The sequence below is a fragment of the Penicillium malachiteum genome (genome assembly GCF_028827825.1).
Source record: "Penicillium malachiteum strain IBT 17515 chromosome Unknown utg000002l:1.0-8849297.0:1.0-8852440.0, whole genome shotgun sequence".
NCBI classification, from domain to species: Eukaryota; Fungi; Ascomycota; class Eurotiomycetes; order Eurotiales; family Aspergillaceae; genus Penicillium; species Penicillium malachiteum.
Genome location: NW_026643095.1, coordinates 291,690 through 310,169, shown reverse-complemented (window position 1 = coordinate 310,169; position 18,480 = coordinate 291,690). Strand labels below are relative to the sequence as shown.

The 18,480-nt window shown below is 48.0% G+C and overlaps 6 protein-coding genes across 6 annotated transcripts; 5 read left to right on the top strand and 1 right to left on the bottom strand.

Moving 5' to 3' along the window:
- Positions 1 to 2,525: 2,525 nt before the first annotated feature.
- On the top strand, positions 2,526 to 2,771 carry N7483_003163 (uncharacterized protein; the record flags this gene model as incomplete). The annotated part of the gene is made up of 1 exon (XM_057086600.1): positions 2,526 to 2,771. The coding sequence occupies one exon, from the start codon at positions 2,526 to 2,528 to the stop codon at positions 2,769 to 2,771; it is 246 nt and encodes an 81-aa protein (XP_056946429.1).
- A 2,570-nt stretch (positions 2,772 to 5,341) lies between these two features.
- Positions 5,342 to 6,870, top strand: N7483_003162 (uncharacterized protein; the record flags this gene model as incomplete). Its single annotated transcript, XM_057086599.1, has 2 exons — positions 5,342 to 6,277; positions 6,349 to 6,870. 2 exons carry the CDS (start codon positions 5,342 to 5,344, stop codon positions 6,868 to 6,870), a joined length of 1,458 nt encoding a protein of 485 aa, XP_056946428.1.
- Positions 6,871 to 7,595: 725 nt separating this feature from the next.
- On the bottom strand, positions 7,596 to 10,301 carry N7483_003161 (condensin subunit BRN1; the record flags this gene model as incomplete). The annotated part of the gene is made up of 3 exons (XM_057086598.1): positions 7,596 to 9,536; positions 9,601 to 10,171; positions 10,228 to 10,301. The coding sequence occupies 3 exons, from the start codon at positions 10,299 to 10,301 to the stop codon at positions 7,596 to 7,598; spliced, it is 2,586 nt and encodes an 861-aa protein (XP_056946427.1).
- A 580-nt stretch (positions 10,302 to 10,881) lies between these two features.
- Positions 10,882 to 14,106, top strand: N7483_003160 (sodium/calcium exchanger protein; the record flags this gene model as incomplete). Its single annotated transcript, XM_057086597.1, has 2 exons — positions 10,882 to 11,079; positions 11,176 to 14,106. 2 exons carry the CDS (start codon positions 10,882 to 10,884, stop codon positions 14,104 to 14,106), a joined length of 3,129 nt encoding a protein of 1,042 aa, XP_056946426.1.
- Positions 14,107 to 14,905: 799 nt separating this feature from the next.
- Positions 14,906 to 16,669, top strand: N7483_003159 (sugar porter family MFS transporter; the record flags this gene model as incomplete). The annotated part of the gene is made up of 5 exons (XM_057086596.1): positions 14,906 to 14,932; positions 14,995 to 15,242; positions 15,306 to 15,371; positions 15,425 to 16,103; positions 16,172 to 16,669. The coding sequence occupies 5 exons, from the start codon at positions 14,906 to 14,908 to the stop codon at positions 16,667 to 16,669; spliced, it is 1,518 nt and encodes a 505-aa protein (XP_056946425.1).
- A 453-nt stretch (positions 16,670 to 17,122) lies between these two features.
- On the top strand, positions 17,123 to 18,301 carry N7483_003158 (uncharacterized protein; the record flags this gene model as incomplete). The annotated part of the gene is made up of 1 exon (XM_057086595.1): positions 17,123 to 18,301. One exon carries the CDS (start codon positions 17,123 to 17,125, stop codon positions 18,299 to 18,301), a length of 1,179 nt encoding a protein of 392 aa, XP_056946424.1.
- Between the last annotated feature and the right edge of the window lie 179 nt (positions 18,302 to 18,480).

Genomic DNA, 18,480 nt, shown 5'->3' with positions numbered 1-18,480 from the left:
GTGGAGTCAGGAATTTATTAGAACGAAGTTTTTCTCGGAAGAAAAAAAAATAAGGATTGAAAATATGCAACTGATTATCGTCGATATACTCAAAGAGAAAGAGATAAAAAAGAACCCGGGGGTAAAAGTCTCCTGGTCAACATTCGCAACGTATGGTAATGGCAATCGGTCACGGTCGAGGCTCTTGAACCCTGAGCTACGGGAGGATGTATCCGGTACTTGTGGATATATGAGATCTGTCATATATAACAAAGTAGCATATACTTATATCCGATTGAGGCTGTGTACAATCCACTAACGCGTGTGGCTGGTCGTGGGTCCGGCACGTTGTTTTTTTCTCATCTCTCCCTTGCGGCTGATGACCACACTATCTTACTAGGAGATCACAATGAGCCCGTATTATATACTGCTTATACTCCATACACTACACGTCCAAATTGAATGCCAAAAAACTTGAACTGGAATAGATTTTCATCGTACAATGATGTCACTGAAGGAAACCTGGAAAAGGAGGTAAAGACTCGGCTGATCTACTCCGTATGGAGCACGTACACAGCTCAGGGATTTGCTCGTGCTTCAGCCACTCGTGGGAATCCTTGAGATGACCCCGTAGATCCTGCCTCGCCCCACTGGACATAATGACTTGACACTCATGACTCGAACTGAGAGGCGCTAGTCAAGGTATGACATTGCGGTTCATCATGACTTCGCCTTGTTTCGGGCTTCCTTTTTGAGGCGGTGGCCTAAGGCTCTTGATGATCGACCCTTAATACGACCGAATGAAAAGATTAGCCACTGGCAGTGCAGAGGCTAGGGCTAACATGATGGTCCGCAGAGTATGCTGTACATGAGTGCGCCGTAGCACCATGCTGAACATGCGAAGGAGCCACGCGATTGGCTTAAAATACAGATGCCACGGACATCGCAGCGGGGCTATTCGGCCCACAACTGAAGGGAACAAGTCAGATTGGTTCGCGTGTCCGTGCAGAACATTCCCAGTTGCCTCAGCCCTGGACATCTGGAGGCTCTTGAGACAGGTCTTGTCTGAGGCTGAAGGAATGATCCTCAACCAATGCATTCTCATCCTAATTCGTCTGATCGGTGATTCATCTTGTAACCGGATATTTTAGCCCCATCTGCAAAGAGGCTGATGCGTTCAGCTTGGAACGTGCAGGTCGGCACCGCCTCCTGGATGATCCGTGGCTTGTATACCTGTCACTTGTGACCAGTTGGCGGAGCTCATTCAGCGCCAAACAGAACATCTGGCACAGATCAGTACAGCCATATCGATCTTGTCCACTTACCGCTACACGTTGGAATATCGCATACGAAATATTCTTCGGTTCGGCTCAAAATTGATTGTTTGACCGAATAGTGGCCAATGGAAAATCGTCAATTTACCATGCAAGAGCCACTCTCCTCTAGAGAGTAAGTCCAGTAATTAAATTGGGAAGTGGGAACTTGAAGCCACTAGTTTGATCAAATAACATAGCACCCAGGTGTTCTTATATATGGGAAATCTGGCTGGAATGGCTGAAACGCAGTGGCACTGCTGCCCCACTATAAATTCTAGATGGCGCCAGATGCGATCAACCATGCAACCCCAGGTTGGATGTGGCTTGATTCAAGTCGAACGCCAACGTTCTTTTATTCAAATGTTTAGCCGAGATTATGCAGTGGAAGAGGATCGGCGATTCAACTTCGTTGGCACGATACAAGCCTTGTCACTCATGGACCTGGTCGCAACCTTGGAAGCTTCCGATTATCAGGCACCGCTGCATGGACCTAATATGATATCAAAATATGATATGCTATCCGCTGGCAGTACTTCCTGGCTGGTACCATACAACATTGAAACCTCAAATAGAAACTTCAGGCCAATCATTAACAGGACAAGGTGTCTAAAAGGAGGTCGCCAGTCGAAACTTGCCCAAATGAAGATGGCGCCCTTAGGTCAAACCAATAACCTTGGAATAATGATTTCCAGTGGCGGTTCGTTGTTCGTTTGCCCCGCGATTTGAAGATACTCTCCCATGGAGAATTTGACGTTGGTATGCGTCCTGGAGGCTCAGAGAACAGGTTTGGTAGCATGATGTGCTGGTTTGGTTATTGTTGATCAGACGAGTAGTCCCATCCACTTCTAATGTTTGCACATACAAGTACTTACGAGTCCGAGTCCTTCAAGTCCCTCTCGCCTTCTTCCAATTGCTTCAATGTTTGATCCTTTTCTCGAAATTCGACTAATATAGCTAGTTGCGACTCTATCGATTACATCCTACGCCGCACGACACGCAAGTGCTGGGAGGAATATAGTATTCCAGGGCCAAGCTGTTGCACAGTCTGGTGGTACCATGAATCTAGCCGTGAAATTTCTCCTTTGAAATGACAAACCCGCAAGCACTTCCCAGGTGTTCTTTCAAGTTCCTACCTGACACAAAGAACGATGGTTAGAATTGATCTTAACACAATTATTGTGACATGCATCATCTTTCTTTCTTCAACCTGTTTGGTCTTAAACCCAAATAATGGATCACCCCAAATTCTTAGTCTCAACGCGAAAGACAGCGCTGGTCGGATACCAATTCTCTCCTATGCAGAGCTGGGAAACGAAGAAACAACGCTCCTCACCAAGGCTTAGAACTTCAATTATTGCTGGCTCGAAACCCCAACGTCGAGATTCACCACGCATATTTGACTTGACGCTCTACAGAGCGCACGGTGCCGTGGCCCTCGCGATATCCAGGAAATGGCGAACGGAAGCCGTGGTCTAGCTACTTGCTCATGGCGGATTCAGAGCTCGGTGACTAGAGCTATCGAAGGAAGGCCTACGTATGAATGTTGTGAAACTGCGTCTCAAATATCGGGCGAGACCTAATTACTTGTATCGTTGTAGTCGGTACCTTCAGACATATGGCGGTCCAAGAACAGTGGCTCCCGTCTCACCATGAATATAGATCGAAAGAAGATTGTTATCGATACGAATCCGACATTAGAAGAGCTTCGACTGAACTTGTGCATTTCAGGTTTGTGACATTTGTTTGCATGGCCTTGTTTGAGCTATGGAACACAGTAGGATGCTCCAATAGTTCAGAGTCTCTGACTACGGGTAATTCCCAGCCGACATCAGCGATGAGTTTAAAAGTCCATCTTGTGGATAAAATCCCTAAGTCGTTGCCCGCATACTTACACCCTATGATGAAGCTGCAATGCCCTGCAAGAGCGTTGTCCAGAACCTTGGAACTATTCTGCGATAAAGATGTGCTGGCAACAGACCATGGTACTTAATTTTTTGATCCGTCCGAGTCAATGATTTTCGGTGATGAGATGTGTAAAAACGCTTAAAATGTCACGACGGGGTACATCAACCCTCGATGGCGCGCTTATAAAGCGATCATGCATGAGCTGAACAGGTCTCGGGGAGTCGGGGATGAAGGCACACTCCGATGAAGTCCGAGGATAATCATTCCGATGAATGCAAACCAGGAAAAGGAGTAGCGTGGATGCTAATGATGCCGGGATTCCACTATTCACTTTGTTCTTGGCCTGCAATTACATGGTGTATTTGACGCTTATGCGCCGGGGAAGCAATGAGGATTGAAAGTAGATACTTCCGGCTCTCCAGATCTCTCTTGAATAGCAAAATAACATCGTAGTTTTTCATCAGGTTGAAATGGCAACTATCTCTGAGCAGGAAAGTAGAATAGTATTCTTCCAGGTTGAATAACCTTGAGCATTGTCATGTAGTGGAAAACCCAGTTGTGCCTGAGGGACCAGGCTCGGCACTCTAGTTATGTACCTGGCTGAAACGATCTCCAGCGCCGCGGAGATTCATTGGTTGAGAAGGTCTGAATGGAAAATGATCTTCCAAATAATGTACCAACCAAAGTACTTCGCATCCAAGGTACATTGCCACCCTAAAAACTGGTCAAGATCCTGGTCAAGGCACTCAGAGTGCATACATTAGACCGGTGCGGAGCACACACTAGGATGTGATGTGATACCAGCGACCTAACATGCCACTAGTTTGACCACTCTGCGTTCTACTGTACTATTAGTCCCACAATCAACAAATGGGATATTGGCAATGTTTTTATCCAAGCGCTCATCGACAAGTTCAAGTTTTTCAGCGCTGGGGGTTTGAGTGAAATTGGTGCATATGCTAGGTTCCAGGTGGGTACTATGGAAATGGGATATCGAGGGGTGCCAGGGCTAATGTGAGAGGCCTTCGAAGTGTCTGGGATTATGGCTGATGATCTGGATGAGGAGTCGAGAACTCAGTAAAGGAATTCCAGCCTTGAGTCCAACATTTGAACATTCCAAGGCTGAGACAGGTCTGTGGGCGCTTTCGACTTGATTATATAGCTGAGCTGCTGTGACTCCCCATGAGCATTGTCAAGGCCAAAAATAATCCTCGTTGATCTTATCGCCGAACACAGCATTGGACACTCGCATCAACTTCGCAAATTTGCAAGTACAATTGGAACGCACAGACCCCTCTGTTCCCTCCATCATCCCTGGTGTGACATTAGCTGCACAAGTTCAGCGGGTAGTTTGGGTCAGCGACAGGACTCCAGAACAAGGTACGAAAGTACCTGTACAGTACGAAATGCAAACTAATAGCAGTTTGAAGGCGCAACCCCTCTTTTCTCCGTAAAAATGCCACTCAAATTCCAGCGGTTCTGTTAGTTCTGTGGTTGGCCAGGCGATCGTCGAGTTAGCGCCCGGTTGAGGTGATGGGCTTGCAGGGTGAAGAGCCATCGGGAAGGCCATACCACATCTGACTGGCTACTCCACTGTGACAAGCTCGACCGATCACCCCCTCTAACCAGTCACACTTCGTCTCGTGCAGTGTGAATATGCACTCGATTCCGGTGTTGGCTCGTGCTTCCTCCAATCATGACTTGAATTTTTTCTCACTTTTCTCCTCGGCGCTTACTCTTGCCATGGGAAAGGTGATGGGATAGCATGGCCTGCAGTCCCCGCCCTCCCAGCCATGGGCGTTCGGCCATGATTGATATTCAAGGTGGCTTCCGGATCTGCTGATTTATTTTTTCCCTCTCTTTTCAGATCATCATAGTTGCCAAGTCTGGTTTCATTCTGTGTTTTATCCGTGGACGCAGGCTTCGCACACGGTATTCAAAGGTGATCCCGTTTTCAAGGTTGATTGAGCTTCAGCCGTTGTCACACCTTACGGAGAATCAATACCCAGCGATCAATTGGTTCTGACTGTTCCTTTTTGTTCTATTCCTGGCTTCGTTTTTGCTACTGTAATATCGTCAAGAGCTGGCTCTTTTGACCCTGTTCATTTCCCGACTTTCTATCATCTATATCGTTCATCATAATGTCGACTTCTGGTGATAGTCATAACGGCGAGCCCGTCGTTCCTCACGATATTACCCGAGCCTCCTACCACAGCGGGATGGGTGATCATACACACATCATGGTCAACCAGACAACGGAGACTCGTGTCTCTTCCGAGAGCAACAACGCTTCCCTGAAGAGTCCTCGCACTGCTCGCTTTGCGGAAGCGACCACGATCTACTCGCCAATCGAACCGTCCAGCAAAGCTCCCTTTGCTGAGACAGGAGTGATCTCGCAAGGTGTTGCTGATACTGGCTTTGGCTATGTATCAAACAACACTCCTGCTCAACATGCAGACGACTCAAACCCTCCTTTGTCACCTTGGCGAGCCGACCTGAAGGTTCCCAAGTCTGCCATGACTTTGAACCCTCTCAGTCCAACCTTCCGTGAGGAGTACTTCCTCGAGAAAGGTGAACAGCATGCGGAGAAGGAGAATGCTCGTGATGTACGAATTAAGCTGCGTGTGCGCATTGCCAAGATCTTCCTGCGCTTCGTCAACTTCGGCTGTAGTCTGATTGTCCTGGCCATGTTGGCAGTCACCCTTCGGACCTTCATGATGACCAAGGACCTGCCAGAGCGTAACAGCAGCAATGCGTGGAATCCTGGAACCAGCCCTTGGCCACAGTGGTTACTGTTGGGTCTGGCATGTTTCTCTCTTCTTGCCTGTATGATTGTGTTCTGGGGATACTACAAAGGAGGTCATAAGCGTGCTGAGAAGCTTGCGATCTACTACAGTACCATTTCAGTCATCTACTTCACATTCAGCTTCGTTATGTGGATCGTTACTGCAGCTATCTACGAACACTCAAAAGCAAATGGAAACGACAAGGATCTTTGGGGTTGGGCTTGCGCACAGAACACTCGTGAGCAGATCTACTCCAACACCATTGACTACGCTCTTCTCTGCCGTCTCCAAGTAAGTCTACGAGATTGAAATTTTCAGACCCATGATCCCCAATACACAATGCTAATCTCATATCTTTGTAGGACTGGGGTCTCGTCTGTGCTATTATCGAAGTCGTTATCGAACTCCTCGTGATTCTGGTCTACGTCGTCGTCTTCTACCGCATGTGGTCGAAGCGCAAGCTTATGAAGTCTATGAATGCTCGTGATCGCGCTCGTTCAGACTTTTACCTTGCCCAGCTGCACCGCCAGACCGCACCAAACACACCCGGCTTCCCAGGCTTCTCATCGTACCCTCCCAAGTCCCCATTCACCGCTGCACAGGGTATCGACATTGAGAAGGGAGAAGGTGGCCCTGTTCCTCAATTTGCTACCGCCCCTCCTACTCAGTACGCCTCGCCTCGCTCTCCAACTCAGCCCAAGCCCGCATTCCAGCTCCAGGCTCCTCCTATTCGTGTTCAACAAGCAACTCCCCAAACAATCCAGGAGGAGTTCGCTCCCCCGCCTAGCCATGGTTTCAACTTCAACACCCAGCCACAGCACCATGTGACTAGTGCCCCTGGCGAGCACAGTTACGGCTCTGTCCCCATTCCAGGTGCCTACTAGAACCCCGTGAATCGAACTCCTAGTGAGCCTGTGGGTGTCAAGAAATCTTTATGAATAGCGAGGGAGTTTGTCTCTGCGAAGTGGAATGGAACGTACGAAAAAGAAAACATATCCCAAACAAAGAAAAAAAAATGAAACCCATCAAAATCATCTTATGAGTACCAAGTGGAATATTGGACATACACCTGATTTCCCTATCCTTAATTGTCTAGGCACTGGGGCTTTATGCACAAAGGGCGTGTTGGCGTTTGGATGATACAGATACCTATTTCGTTTTTTTTGGTGGGCTTATTCGACTATGTGTATTCACGCCTTTCTCTCCTTTTCTTCATTATAGTCAATTATACATGCCCTTTGAACGGGTTCCTATCTTGCTAAGAACCTAAGTATCACGTAGAATTGTCAAGTATGGACATCTAGTGGAACCCATCTGTAGTAGGGCTTGTGGACTTTTCGAGAGTTGTTTAAAACTTGAAGGAGAGTCTCGGTAGATCCTTATCTCAATGTGTGAAGACGAGAAAAATAAATCAATTGAAATGCTTCATTCCAACATTGAATTGAACAAGATGAAATTACAACTTAATCTGACAAGCAAATCAGAACGCCACTGTGCAGAGAATAAGAAACCTGACCAACTCCACGAAATTCTATAAATTGATTCCGTTGCCCCATCAATCATCAATCACACATTCTACTCCGACCGTCTGTACATGCAACGAACCAGTTTACATGGCGCCCTCCTCAAGGACAGCATGAACATCTCGGCTAACAAAGATTTCCTCAAGGCTGCAGGCGCCACTGGCAATTTTGCTAATATCGCTTTCCAAGACAAGACCTTGTTCATTGGCCAAATGGAGAAGACAAATGAATCCGAAAGAAGTGCTGATATCACGCAAGGTCTCGGTCGGATAAACAGACTTCAGCGAATTCATAATCTGGGTAAAGCGTAGGCGGGAATCGTTCTTGGGTTCCTCGGGGCTACCTGCTCGTGGTGTCGTTGGCTCAGGGACCTCAGCTTCACTCTCCGGCTCGGTCGGTGCCTCGCTAGAAAGAACCCCAGGTTGTGAAGCTGAGCCAAATTCTGTGGCGGCAATCAACCTTTGACCCATGCCCTTCCACATTTCAGTCTTGAGTCGTCGTACGTCAACCTTCTTGGCGACACGGGCATAGTTAACATAATCTGGGCGCGCACGTCGTCCGCCTTGAGTAACTAGCTGGGAGCCATATCCGCCAGCTCCAGGGCGGGCCGGTGTGGCACCAACCATGTTCAACAACGCCGCCAACCCAGTTTGTGATGCAGGATCTGTGACAGAACGTCCATCGACCGCTGGAGACAGCATTTCACGGGCATCGGCAAATGGCAGATTGTCGTCATCGTCATCAAGATCCATACCATTAGGGAAGGCAAGACCATCATCATCGGCGAAGAAATTAGCATCGTAAGCGCCAGCAGCACCTTCTTCGGCATTGTCTTCCACCTTGTGATTCGCCCAGAAGGCCTCGTCCATGTCGCCATTTCCAGAAGTTTGTTCTTGAGGACGAATCGTTCGTCTGCCCAGAAGTTTCTTCGATCCCATACGGGCTTTGGGCTTGAGGAAAAGGCGGAGAAGGTTGCGGGAGTTGAAATGTTTGTCATCGGGTAACAGATTTCGTCCCTTTGTCTTCCATTGTGTCTTTGGTAGGGAAATCGCCGAGTTCGAGCTGGCCGGCATGTAGATTAACTCAGCAATGGCATGATCCAGAGGAGCTCCAAAGTCGATCTCGAAAGGCTCTTTCTCCTTTCGTGGCTTGGGGGCTGAGGTAGTGCTGGCTGCTGTATGATCTTTAATTCTTCGAATTTTCCAATGCTCTGGACCTGCCCAGTTCTTCTGAAGCGCATTGTCAAAGTAACTGAGGATATTTTCATGGTCTTGTTTGCTTGTTTGATGAGACATAGAAACCGCATATGAGTCCTCGTGGTCCATGTCCTCATCACCATCTGCATCTTCGCCATTATCTAATCGGTGCACCTTGAGCATTGGTTCCAAGGCCGCCTCCCTGGCCCAAGCCTCTCCTCCATCACCGAAGCCGGCGTCGCCACTCAGGTCAAAGCCGGCCAAAGAGGCCTCGTCATCGTCAAAGCCAACTGCATTGTCATCATCCAGCATGATTCCCGATGGCTCGTCAACTCCATTTTCATGGTTGTTCTCCTGTCGCCAATCCTCAGGCGCTTTGAGAAAAGGAATGTCCAAGGATCCGCTCGGGTCACCCAGGTCGAAGTTCTTCAGGGAAGGACAGATATCCTGCTCTCCTAATCGATCCAAATCGGGGAAAAACCGGCTGGCTAGTGTAGCTAGATCAATCTCTGGGTCATCCTCGAAGGTGTCGCGTGCGCTCGGAGGGGCAGGTTGTGTCTGGTCTTCACCTTGAGACTCTGGATCGGGAGACTCTCGATCTTCGCCTTCTGCTGTCTTAGAACTGTCGTCTACGGCGTCATCACTGCTATCAAAGACAATTCGTCCCACTCCATCGATAGCCAGGTGGTTGAGCAGCAGACCCTTGGCTCCGCCTTCGTCAAAATCTGCTGACGCCTTCTTGAATAACGGATCCACAGCAAACTCCAGCTCGAACTTCTTCAGTTGTAATGATGCAAAAGATGGGGCCAATGTAGCTTCGTGGGAACGTGTCTATTGCCGTCCGTATGGTTAGTCGAGTGTTGAATGCGAGTCGTTTGAGTGAAATTGACTGTACCTTCTTGCGCGACTTTCGCGGTGCGCCATCTTCTCCCTCCTCATCCTCATCGCCGTCTTCTCCTTCTGCATCAGCATCTCGTCCCCTCTTGTCGCGACTATCAGCCAAACCACTGAGCAGTTTTCCGGTTTCAGTAGCGACGCTGTCTACTCGACTTGTGTAAATCTTAACACATCCATCGAGGGTACAACTAGCCTTCTGAAAGTTCACACCATCTCCCTCTTTCAGGAGGGACATATCATGGAAGTAATCGATAAGGGCAAAGTTCCAGGAGTTGTTCGCATTAATCTTGTTGTCGGTAGCCATCTTCATCCATTCCTCAAAGTTGGCGAGGATAGGAACGCGCTTCATCGGAGTCACTGCGCGACCATTGACATCGCTTTCCCGACCGCGGTGACTTGATGCGCGCGGTGTCCCCGGACTTTCGCTTCCGTCGCGGTTAAGTGTGTATCGGCGCGGCGGCATCGGTGTTTTGACTGCGGCTTTGATTTGGCTCATTTGTCGATCGTGTAATGCTTGACGGGCCTCCATACGGGCGGCTTTCTCCCCCATATCATCGTTGAGGGGAATCCTGGTGATCGGGGTTAGTGGTGATCTCACTATCGCATCATGAGGAGGGCTCTGTACTTAATAGGAGAGTTCTTGTGAGGGGTGGAGTTGCCGTTTGAACGGCGATGAGCCTTGTTTGCGACACGAGGCATGGTTGCGGTTTCCCCCGTTCGGGGATAGCAAATCGCGAGGTTTGGGTTGTAAATTTGGTTGATGCCGGGCAAGAGGGGCGACAACATAACATGAGACGTCAACAAACATACGGCAATCTGGATGATCCAGTAATGCATAATATCACATGACCTTATCTGTTGGATCCTGGAACTTCAGGCATTCTATTGTTCAGGCATTAAGGCAGTAATGCTGTTCAAGATCTCATCTAAACATAGACAAACGCCCCATCCTAGCTTCTACCTCCAATTCTCATCTTATTTTCTTATTTATCTTCTAGTCGTTTCCAGGTGCTCCAGTTTCAGCCCTACTCCACAGTTTACTCAACATAACAGCATGCCCCTCGCAGTCTAGCGCATTGGCCCACTTCTGCAGCTCCACTCCAGGCTGACATCACTTACTCACCGCATTGGCAGGTTAAGGCACATCTAGCTTGATGGAGGGGGTTCGAGTCTTGTGACCAACTAAGACCAAGATTTATGATGATAACAAGCTCTCAGATCTACTAGATCTTTTCTTGGTATCTCTTCAGCCCACAATGGTACCGCCGCCAACGTTATAATGGAGCAAATTTCATCTTTTCTGCAGCCTACCGTTCGCAAAGGGCCTCGGTATTCGGTCCGGCCGTTTTACACTACGCTTGTAGTGTTCACGGCCCTCGTGGTACTGAGCTGGACTGTACGCAGTGTAATCATTGGAGAATCGCCCCGCTCTACACCAAAGAATGTGTTTCTATTCAGACGAGAAGATGAACCCGAGGTACCGTAACCCCAGCTATCATATACCCTACGCGTAATCCATTCCGTCGTGGAACTGCACACGAGGCTAAATCTTGCATTGTGTGACCACATTTAGTGCCGCCTAGTTCGCGAGGTCGAAGATCAGTGTGCCTACGTTCGCACTCACTGCCCAGACCACCAAGATGGCCTATTCTCATATCTACAGCTTTATTACTGTGCTCTGCCCGAAGCGAAACCGCTAGCATTCCTCATCCTAATCCTTTGGCTATCGCTTCTTTTTAGCACCATTGGCATAGCAGCCAGCGATTTCCTGTGTATCGATCTGAGCACTCTGGCGATTATCTTGGGGTTGAGCGAAAGCCTGACTGGCGTGACCTTTCTCGCGTTTGGTAACGGAAGTCCTGATGTCTTTTCCACGTTTGCCGCAATGCGGTCGAATAGTGGAAGCCTAGCGATCGGTGAACTTATCGGAGCGGCCAGTTTCATCACATCCGTCGTTGCCGGTTCTATGGCATTGGTTCGACCTTTCAAGGTGGCACGGCGTAGTTTTGTCCGAGATGTGGGTTACTTTATTGTTGCTGTCAGTTTTAGCATGTTCTTGTTGGCGGATGGCAGGCTTCATGTCTGGGAGTCGGCCGCTATGGTGGCACTCTACGTTTTCTACGTTGTGATGGTAGTGACTTGGCATTGGTATCTCGTCCGGCGTCGTCAGAGATACGAAAGAGACCTTGCCGCACGAACCCATTTTCACATCCCGGACAATCAAGAACTGGAGGTTGAGGCACCTGTGGAGGATGATGATCCAGGAGTCGCTGCAGAATCACGAAGCCTCCTCCGTGGCGCGTCGACTGATGACTTTGATCTTTTAGAAAGAGCGGAAGGAGTCCCTGCTTGGAAAGAAGAAGACGACGAAGACGACGAGACTCGCAACCGCTACCTTGCCGAAATCAGTAACAATATGCATGTTCATCGACCGCAAAACAGATCTCGGAGAAATACCATGAATCCCATTCGTCCGAGTCTCGTCGGAGCGCTTGAATTCCAATCTGTACTACATTCTCTCCAAAGAGCACGGAACACAAACCGCGACCGTACGATTAGCTTCGTCGGATACTCAGAAGATGAGGACAGCTCCCAGCCTTTTGACACACGGTCTATTGCGTCACACCCTCGAGCTACCAGACCCTCTACGACTGATGACCGCCTGTCGCCGCTTAGTGCCAATGGATCTTCGAGAGTTCGAGCTGTCTCCGCCAATGATGCGGAGGGGTTACAACTCGACACCAGTGTGCTAGGGCAGCGTCAAGATCAGGGACCACGCTTAACAGTGAGGCGGCCTTCCAATGAGACTAATGATCGACCTCATTTGGAGGCACCTGAGCTGCCCCGCATAGATATCAATGCCGCATTGACTGCATCGCCATCTTCCTCTGTCCTATCGTCCTCAAACGCAAGTCCGGTGTTGCCGGAAGGCCCACGAACACCCGATCTACTTGCTCCTCCGGGCAATTTTCAATTCCCCAATTACCAAGCGAACACTCCACATGAGAGATCTCCCGTGTCGGTATCTCCACGAGGCAGGGGTTCTAGTCCTCAGCCTGGCATCACACCCGAGAGCCCATGCGCGCCATTTCCTGCGTTTATCGATGTGACATCTGCACAGTCATCTCGACCACCAAGCATCCGACTTCCCAATCCTGTGACTAGTCCATCGGAGCAACTCATGGTTCATGACAGTATTGATGATATACGCAACGATGACCTTTCATTCCGGAACCCCTTCAAAAGATGGTGGCCGTACTCTATTCTTCCTGCTCCTCAGCAGATTGCCTGCACGCTGTTCCCAACCCTAGCTGGATGGAAGTCGAAGGGTATTGCTGGGCGGCTGTTAGGAATTGTGGCTGCGCCCAGTGTTTTCCTTCTCACCATAACTATCCCAGTTATCGAGCCTGGGCCTCCGGAATCCGCTGAGCTAGATCCAATACCTGCCGTGGTTATTGATGTAGTCGGCGACGGTGACGACAGCCATGCTCCAAGAGTGCGCCTACCAGCCGATAGTCCCATACTGGGACCTATGTTACATGACCACCATGACCATCATGCCTCTATTCCTCATCTATCAGTATCCCATTCCCATCGCAAATCAACTATCCAAGATCAGTCCAGTCGACCACGCTGGGACTCTGAGCTTCCTCCACCACCGGTGCCCGCATCTTCCGGGCCGGCTAGAGATTGGAATCGTTGGTTGATTATCACCCAGCTTTTCACCGGGCCTTTCTTCTTTGTCCTGATTGCGTGGACCACTTTAGATGAAGACCTAGATCCGAAGAACCTCATTTTTCCTTCTTTGATCTCCCTTCTTTTCTCCTTCGTGTTCCTATCACTTCTTCTTATCACCACTCGGCGACGACCTTGGCATCGACGGGTAGCTCGAGGCCAAGACTATTATCAGCCTGGTCAGTCGCCTGATGATGACCCACCTCTCTCGCTTCCATCCTCGTGGAGACCGTTCCTCTCCCTCCTCGGATTCTTTGTTGCGATATCCTGGATTGCTACTATCGCGACAGAAGTAGTCTCTCTACTGAAAACGCTTGGTGTTATTCTCGATATTTCAGACTCACTTTTAGGGCTGACCGTCTTCGCTGTCGGTAATTCTCTGGGTGATCTTGTCGCTGATATCACTGTTGCGCGACTGGGGTACCCTGTCATGGCTCTTAGTGCATGTTTCGGAGGTCCAATGCTCAATATTCTTCTCGGTATTGGCCTGGGTGGCATGTATATGACTCTTAATGGCGGGAGATCCCGGCAGCGGCAGCGTGATGAGATTTTCAGTTCAAGTGCTGCTTCTTCTGAGCAGCAACCTTATGAGATTGCTATCTCCAAGGTACTGGTCATTAGCGGTGCTACTCTTCTGGTCGTTCTTGTTGGACTTCTGATTGTGGTCCCGATGAACAACTGGCGCATGGATCGTAAAATTGGTTGGGGTCTTGTGGCAGTCTGGTGTGTGAGTACTGTGGGGAATGTTATTGCGGAGGTTGCATCGTGAATGATCTATATGAATCTTTGTACAATCTATTATTTCGGAGCTGTGGCGTTCAATACATTCAACTGATTTATTTCTTGAGTCCATCTTCCAAGCCTTTCCGTCAAAACAATCAAGGTACTTTTGGGCCATTGACACCTATACGGGAGATCCCACCTGGGCAGCGGGAATGGCGAGGATAAGCCTTATGAGGCAAAACTCAGTGTCGCCAAGACGGCACCTGGAGTTTCTTAGAGTCAGACCGAAGACTGGGCTTTGACCCTATTGACTTGCTATATCGAGTCTGGGGTACCGGTGGGGTGAGAACTAAGTATCAAAGGTATTTTACCTCCGCTGGAATATCATGACAAAGTACGGACTAAAAACAGAGACAAAATAGCATGACATTTCATAACTCCAGACACAACTGACTACTATTAGCCGGTGTAGGTTTAAGTTAAGCCCTCGGCGTTAAGCATACGCAATCTAAACCTTGGAAGCCGATCACGCGAAGCCACTTCAATATCTCGCTCTTTGAACCATTCTCTTTTCACGCTATTAATGGGGAAATTCCGGAATCCCCATCCTCATCTTATACAGCAATCGGCAAAATTCCTGCGGGGGAGGTCTGTACTCCATATTTCCTCCAATGGGAGATCAGAATTAACGGAACTCGGCACTCGGACCCTACGACCTATTTCGATGATAGCAATGGGAAAAGAGAAGAGAATGGAGTTGATTCTTGTTCATATAGGACAGTGGAGCCCGGCCCAGTTTTCTGAAGGGTCCAAGTCTGAAAGTGCGATACTCAAAATCAGCTATCATGGCGCTCTCTCCTCGCTGGTACCAGGTATGTATGAACTTGAAGCTGTTTATTGCTTGAAAACGAGTCTAATGAAATGTGAATTCTAGTTTCTGGTCTGCGTATTCGCCTCGCTGGGCTCTGTGCTCTATGGATATGATCTTGGTGTTATTGCTGAGGCCATCGCCAGTCCCTCTCTTGTCGATAAATTCAATCTGAATTCTACAGAGAGTGGAGCTATTACTGCTGTTTTCACGGGAGGTGCCTTCTTCGGAGCTATCTTTGCAGGTCCAATGGGTGATTCTGCTGGTCGTAAATACACTATTCTCGTGGGATCCATCGTCTTTTTACTAGGAGGGTGCGTAAAAAGGCCACAATTCTCATATTTGTTTTTGTGACACTCACTGATTACGAACCACAGTGGTCTGCAAACTGGTGCACAGACTATCGGTTATCTATATGCTGGTCGAGCTATTGCAGGTCTTGGGTGAGTTCTCTTCTAATAGTCTTGTGGAGACACCAACTGACCTATGAGTCCAGAGTTGGTATCTTGGTGATGATTATTCCCATTTACCAAGCAGAGATCGCACACCCAGATATTCGTGGTCGAGTCATTTCTCTTCAACAATTGATGCTTGGAGTTGGCTCTCTAGTAGCCACCTGGATCTCCTGGGGCACCTATATCAACTTTGCTGACGACGATTCGCGCCAGTGGCGTATCTCCCTGGGAATTCAGATGGTGCCCGCTGTCTTTCTGGCCGCCTTGATTCTTCTGTTCCCCGAGTCTCCACGTTGGCTCATTGATCATGGAAGATTAGAGGAAGGTCTACAGACGTTGGCTAAACTCCACGCTCGTGGAAATGTTAATGACCCTTGGGTTCAAACCGAGTACGAGCAGATTACTACATCGATTGCACATGAACATGAGACAGAGGCCAAATCATATACTGAGCTGTTTACGGACCGATCGTCCTTCCGACGTCTCTTTTTGGCTTGTTCGATCCAGGCTGCGGCTCAGATGACTGGTGTCAGTGCTATCCAGTACTTTAGTGTTGAGATTTTCGAGCAGATGGGCATCGCAGCCAACAATACCCTCAAGTACCAGGGTATCAGCTCGATCATTGCCATTATTGCCCAGTTTCTCTGCATGCTTTTCATCGATAAGACCGGTCGCCGTTGGCCTCAGATCCTTGGAAACATTGGAAACTGCGTATTCTTTGTATGTCCCACCTTCAAGTTTCCCCTACACTTCTCATAACAGTGATTTGGTTGGACTAACATCAATAGATTATTCCTACAATTCTGGTCGCCAAGTTCCCACCAGGCACATCACACAACAACAGCGCTGACTGGGCCTTCATTGTCATGACCTGGTGCTACAACTTCTGCTACAGTGCAACAATCGGCCCACTTACCTGGATCATCTGTGCCGAGATCTTCGACACTAAGACTCGTTCCAAGGGCGTTTCAATTGCCGTTATGGTTTCTTTCGCCTTTAACACGATGATCGGTCAGATCACCGACCCAGCCATCAATGCTATTGGTGGAGCGCACTTCTATATCCTTTTCTGTGTTTGCAACTTCTCAAACGCGGTCTTCTTTTGGCTTGTCCTACCTGAGACGACTAAACTTCCTCTTGAGGATATGAATTCGCTCTTCTTGAATGAACCTTGGTTGGTACCTGGAACTCAGACGAAGAAGTTTATTGAGCGAAGTAAGCTACCGTTGCCTATTGCCGAGGGCAAGAATGAGCATTTTATTGAGCATGAGGAGACTACAGTCTAAGAGTGCATATGTGGTGTTGGTGCGAGTTACTGAATGGTTCGAATTGAGCGATGATTATACCCAAATTTGAGGGTAGCATTGAAGCATTTTACTAGTTAAAACATCAGATATGAAGAAATTGATAATGTGTTTCCAGTCAACTGGTATTTTCTCTCTTTAAAAATCGGGTAAATATCGGAAAATCAATAAGTTAGTGAGAATGACCTGATCTTCAATGTTTCTTCCTGTATAGTATTAGACACGATTATCATTTCCAATTGCCCAATAGCTTCAGGAGTGAGGAAATGTCAACTGGGTTGCATCTATAGTGGAGTCGGCACTTACCCCGAGTATCAGTGCGGGGATGAACATTCAGTCCAATATGAAGCTTCGATCGACACAATACAAAACCATGGTGATTCTCCTCAAAACTGTTCTCACTATTCTCGTGGTATCTCATATCAACATTACAAGATGACTCGCCTCTCATATCTCAAACTTCTTACCTCCCTCCTCTTTGCATCAACCCTAGCCTGCACCACAGACGAAGAATGCAGTCTAAATGGAATCTGCAAAAGCAATTCCTGTATCTGTGATCCAGGCTGGACGAACTCAGACTGTGGAAAACTAGCCCTTCGCCCAGGTCCCCGATCAAACGGATACAACCGTACATCCGAGGGGATATCATCCTGGTGTAATGGAATAATCCGTGATCCCAACAACAAAGACCTCTACCATCTCTTCATCTCCGAATTCATGCATGGCTGTGGTCTTGATTATTGGTCTTCATATAGCTATATCATCCGTGCCGAATCCCAGAATGGTCCTTTAGGTCCATATGCCTCAAAACAAGAGATCCTTCCTACATTTGCACACAATCCCACTGTCATTTGGAGTAGGAAGGATAAACAGTATCTACTGTATAACATTGGATGTCCTCAATCCGTCCCATCTACATGTCAAGATGTGAATCTCACATGTGGACCTGGGAATAATGAGAATGGTGAAAGCGGAATAAGTGTGTTATCATCAAGAGACCTGATCAACTGGTCGAAACATGGTCAAGTCTTTCCTGGTCTGGATAATGCAGCTTGGGATGCTGATACAACGAATCCGGGTCCATTACATGTTCATTCGAGTTCTCATTCATTCAGTGAAACGATTCTCGCATATCGTGGTTGTCCTTATAACTGTAATGGCACCGAGCTCATTAATATCGCCTCTGCGACCGATTATCCAGATCCTTATACGCCTATTCATCCACGAGATCCGATTTTCGAGCAAGCAAGTGAGGATCCGTTCATGTGGATGGATAAACGAGGGAACTTTCATCTTTTAGTACACTCGCTACTATCTGATGCGGGATTTGGTGCTGGTCCTAATGTTGGACGTCATGCTTATTCGAGATCTTGGGATGGTCCTTGGACTTTTGATATGGAGACTGTTGCTTTTAATACGACTGTTGAGTTTAGTGATGGATCGAGTATTGATTATTATCGACGAGAGCGGCCGAATTTGTTTTTTAGTGATGATGGGGAGATGAGACCTCTGTTTCTTTCAACTGGAGTTCAGGAGGTAAACTCTCCTGCTAGTTATTCCCTTATTCAACCTATTGGAGAGGGAAATCGAAGGTACTGGCAGCCAAGCGAATGAACTATGCTTAAGATCATATCTTGGGACTTTGAATAAACTTGAACGATATAGCAAAATACGAGAGAATATTTGTAAATGACACATCAACAAAGCTAACTACTTGTCATCGTCCTCGTCTCCAATCTCATATACCTCGATGTCTTCCAAACAAACAAAAACAATAAAAAAGAAAAATGCAA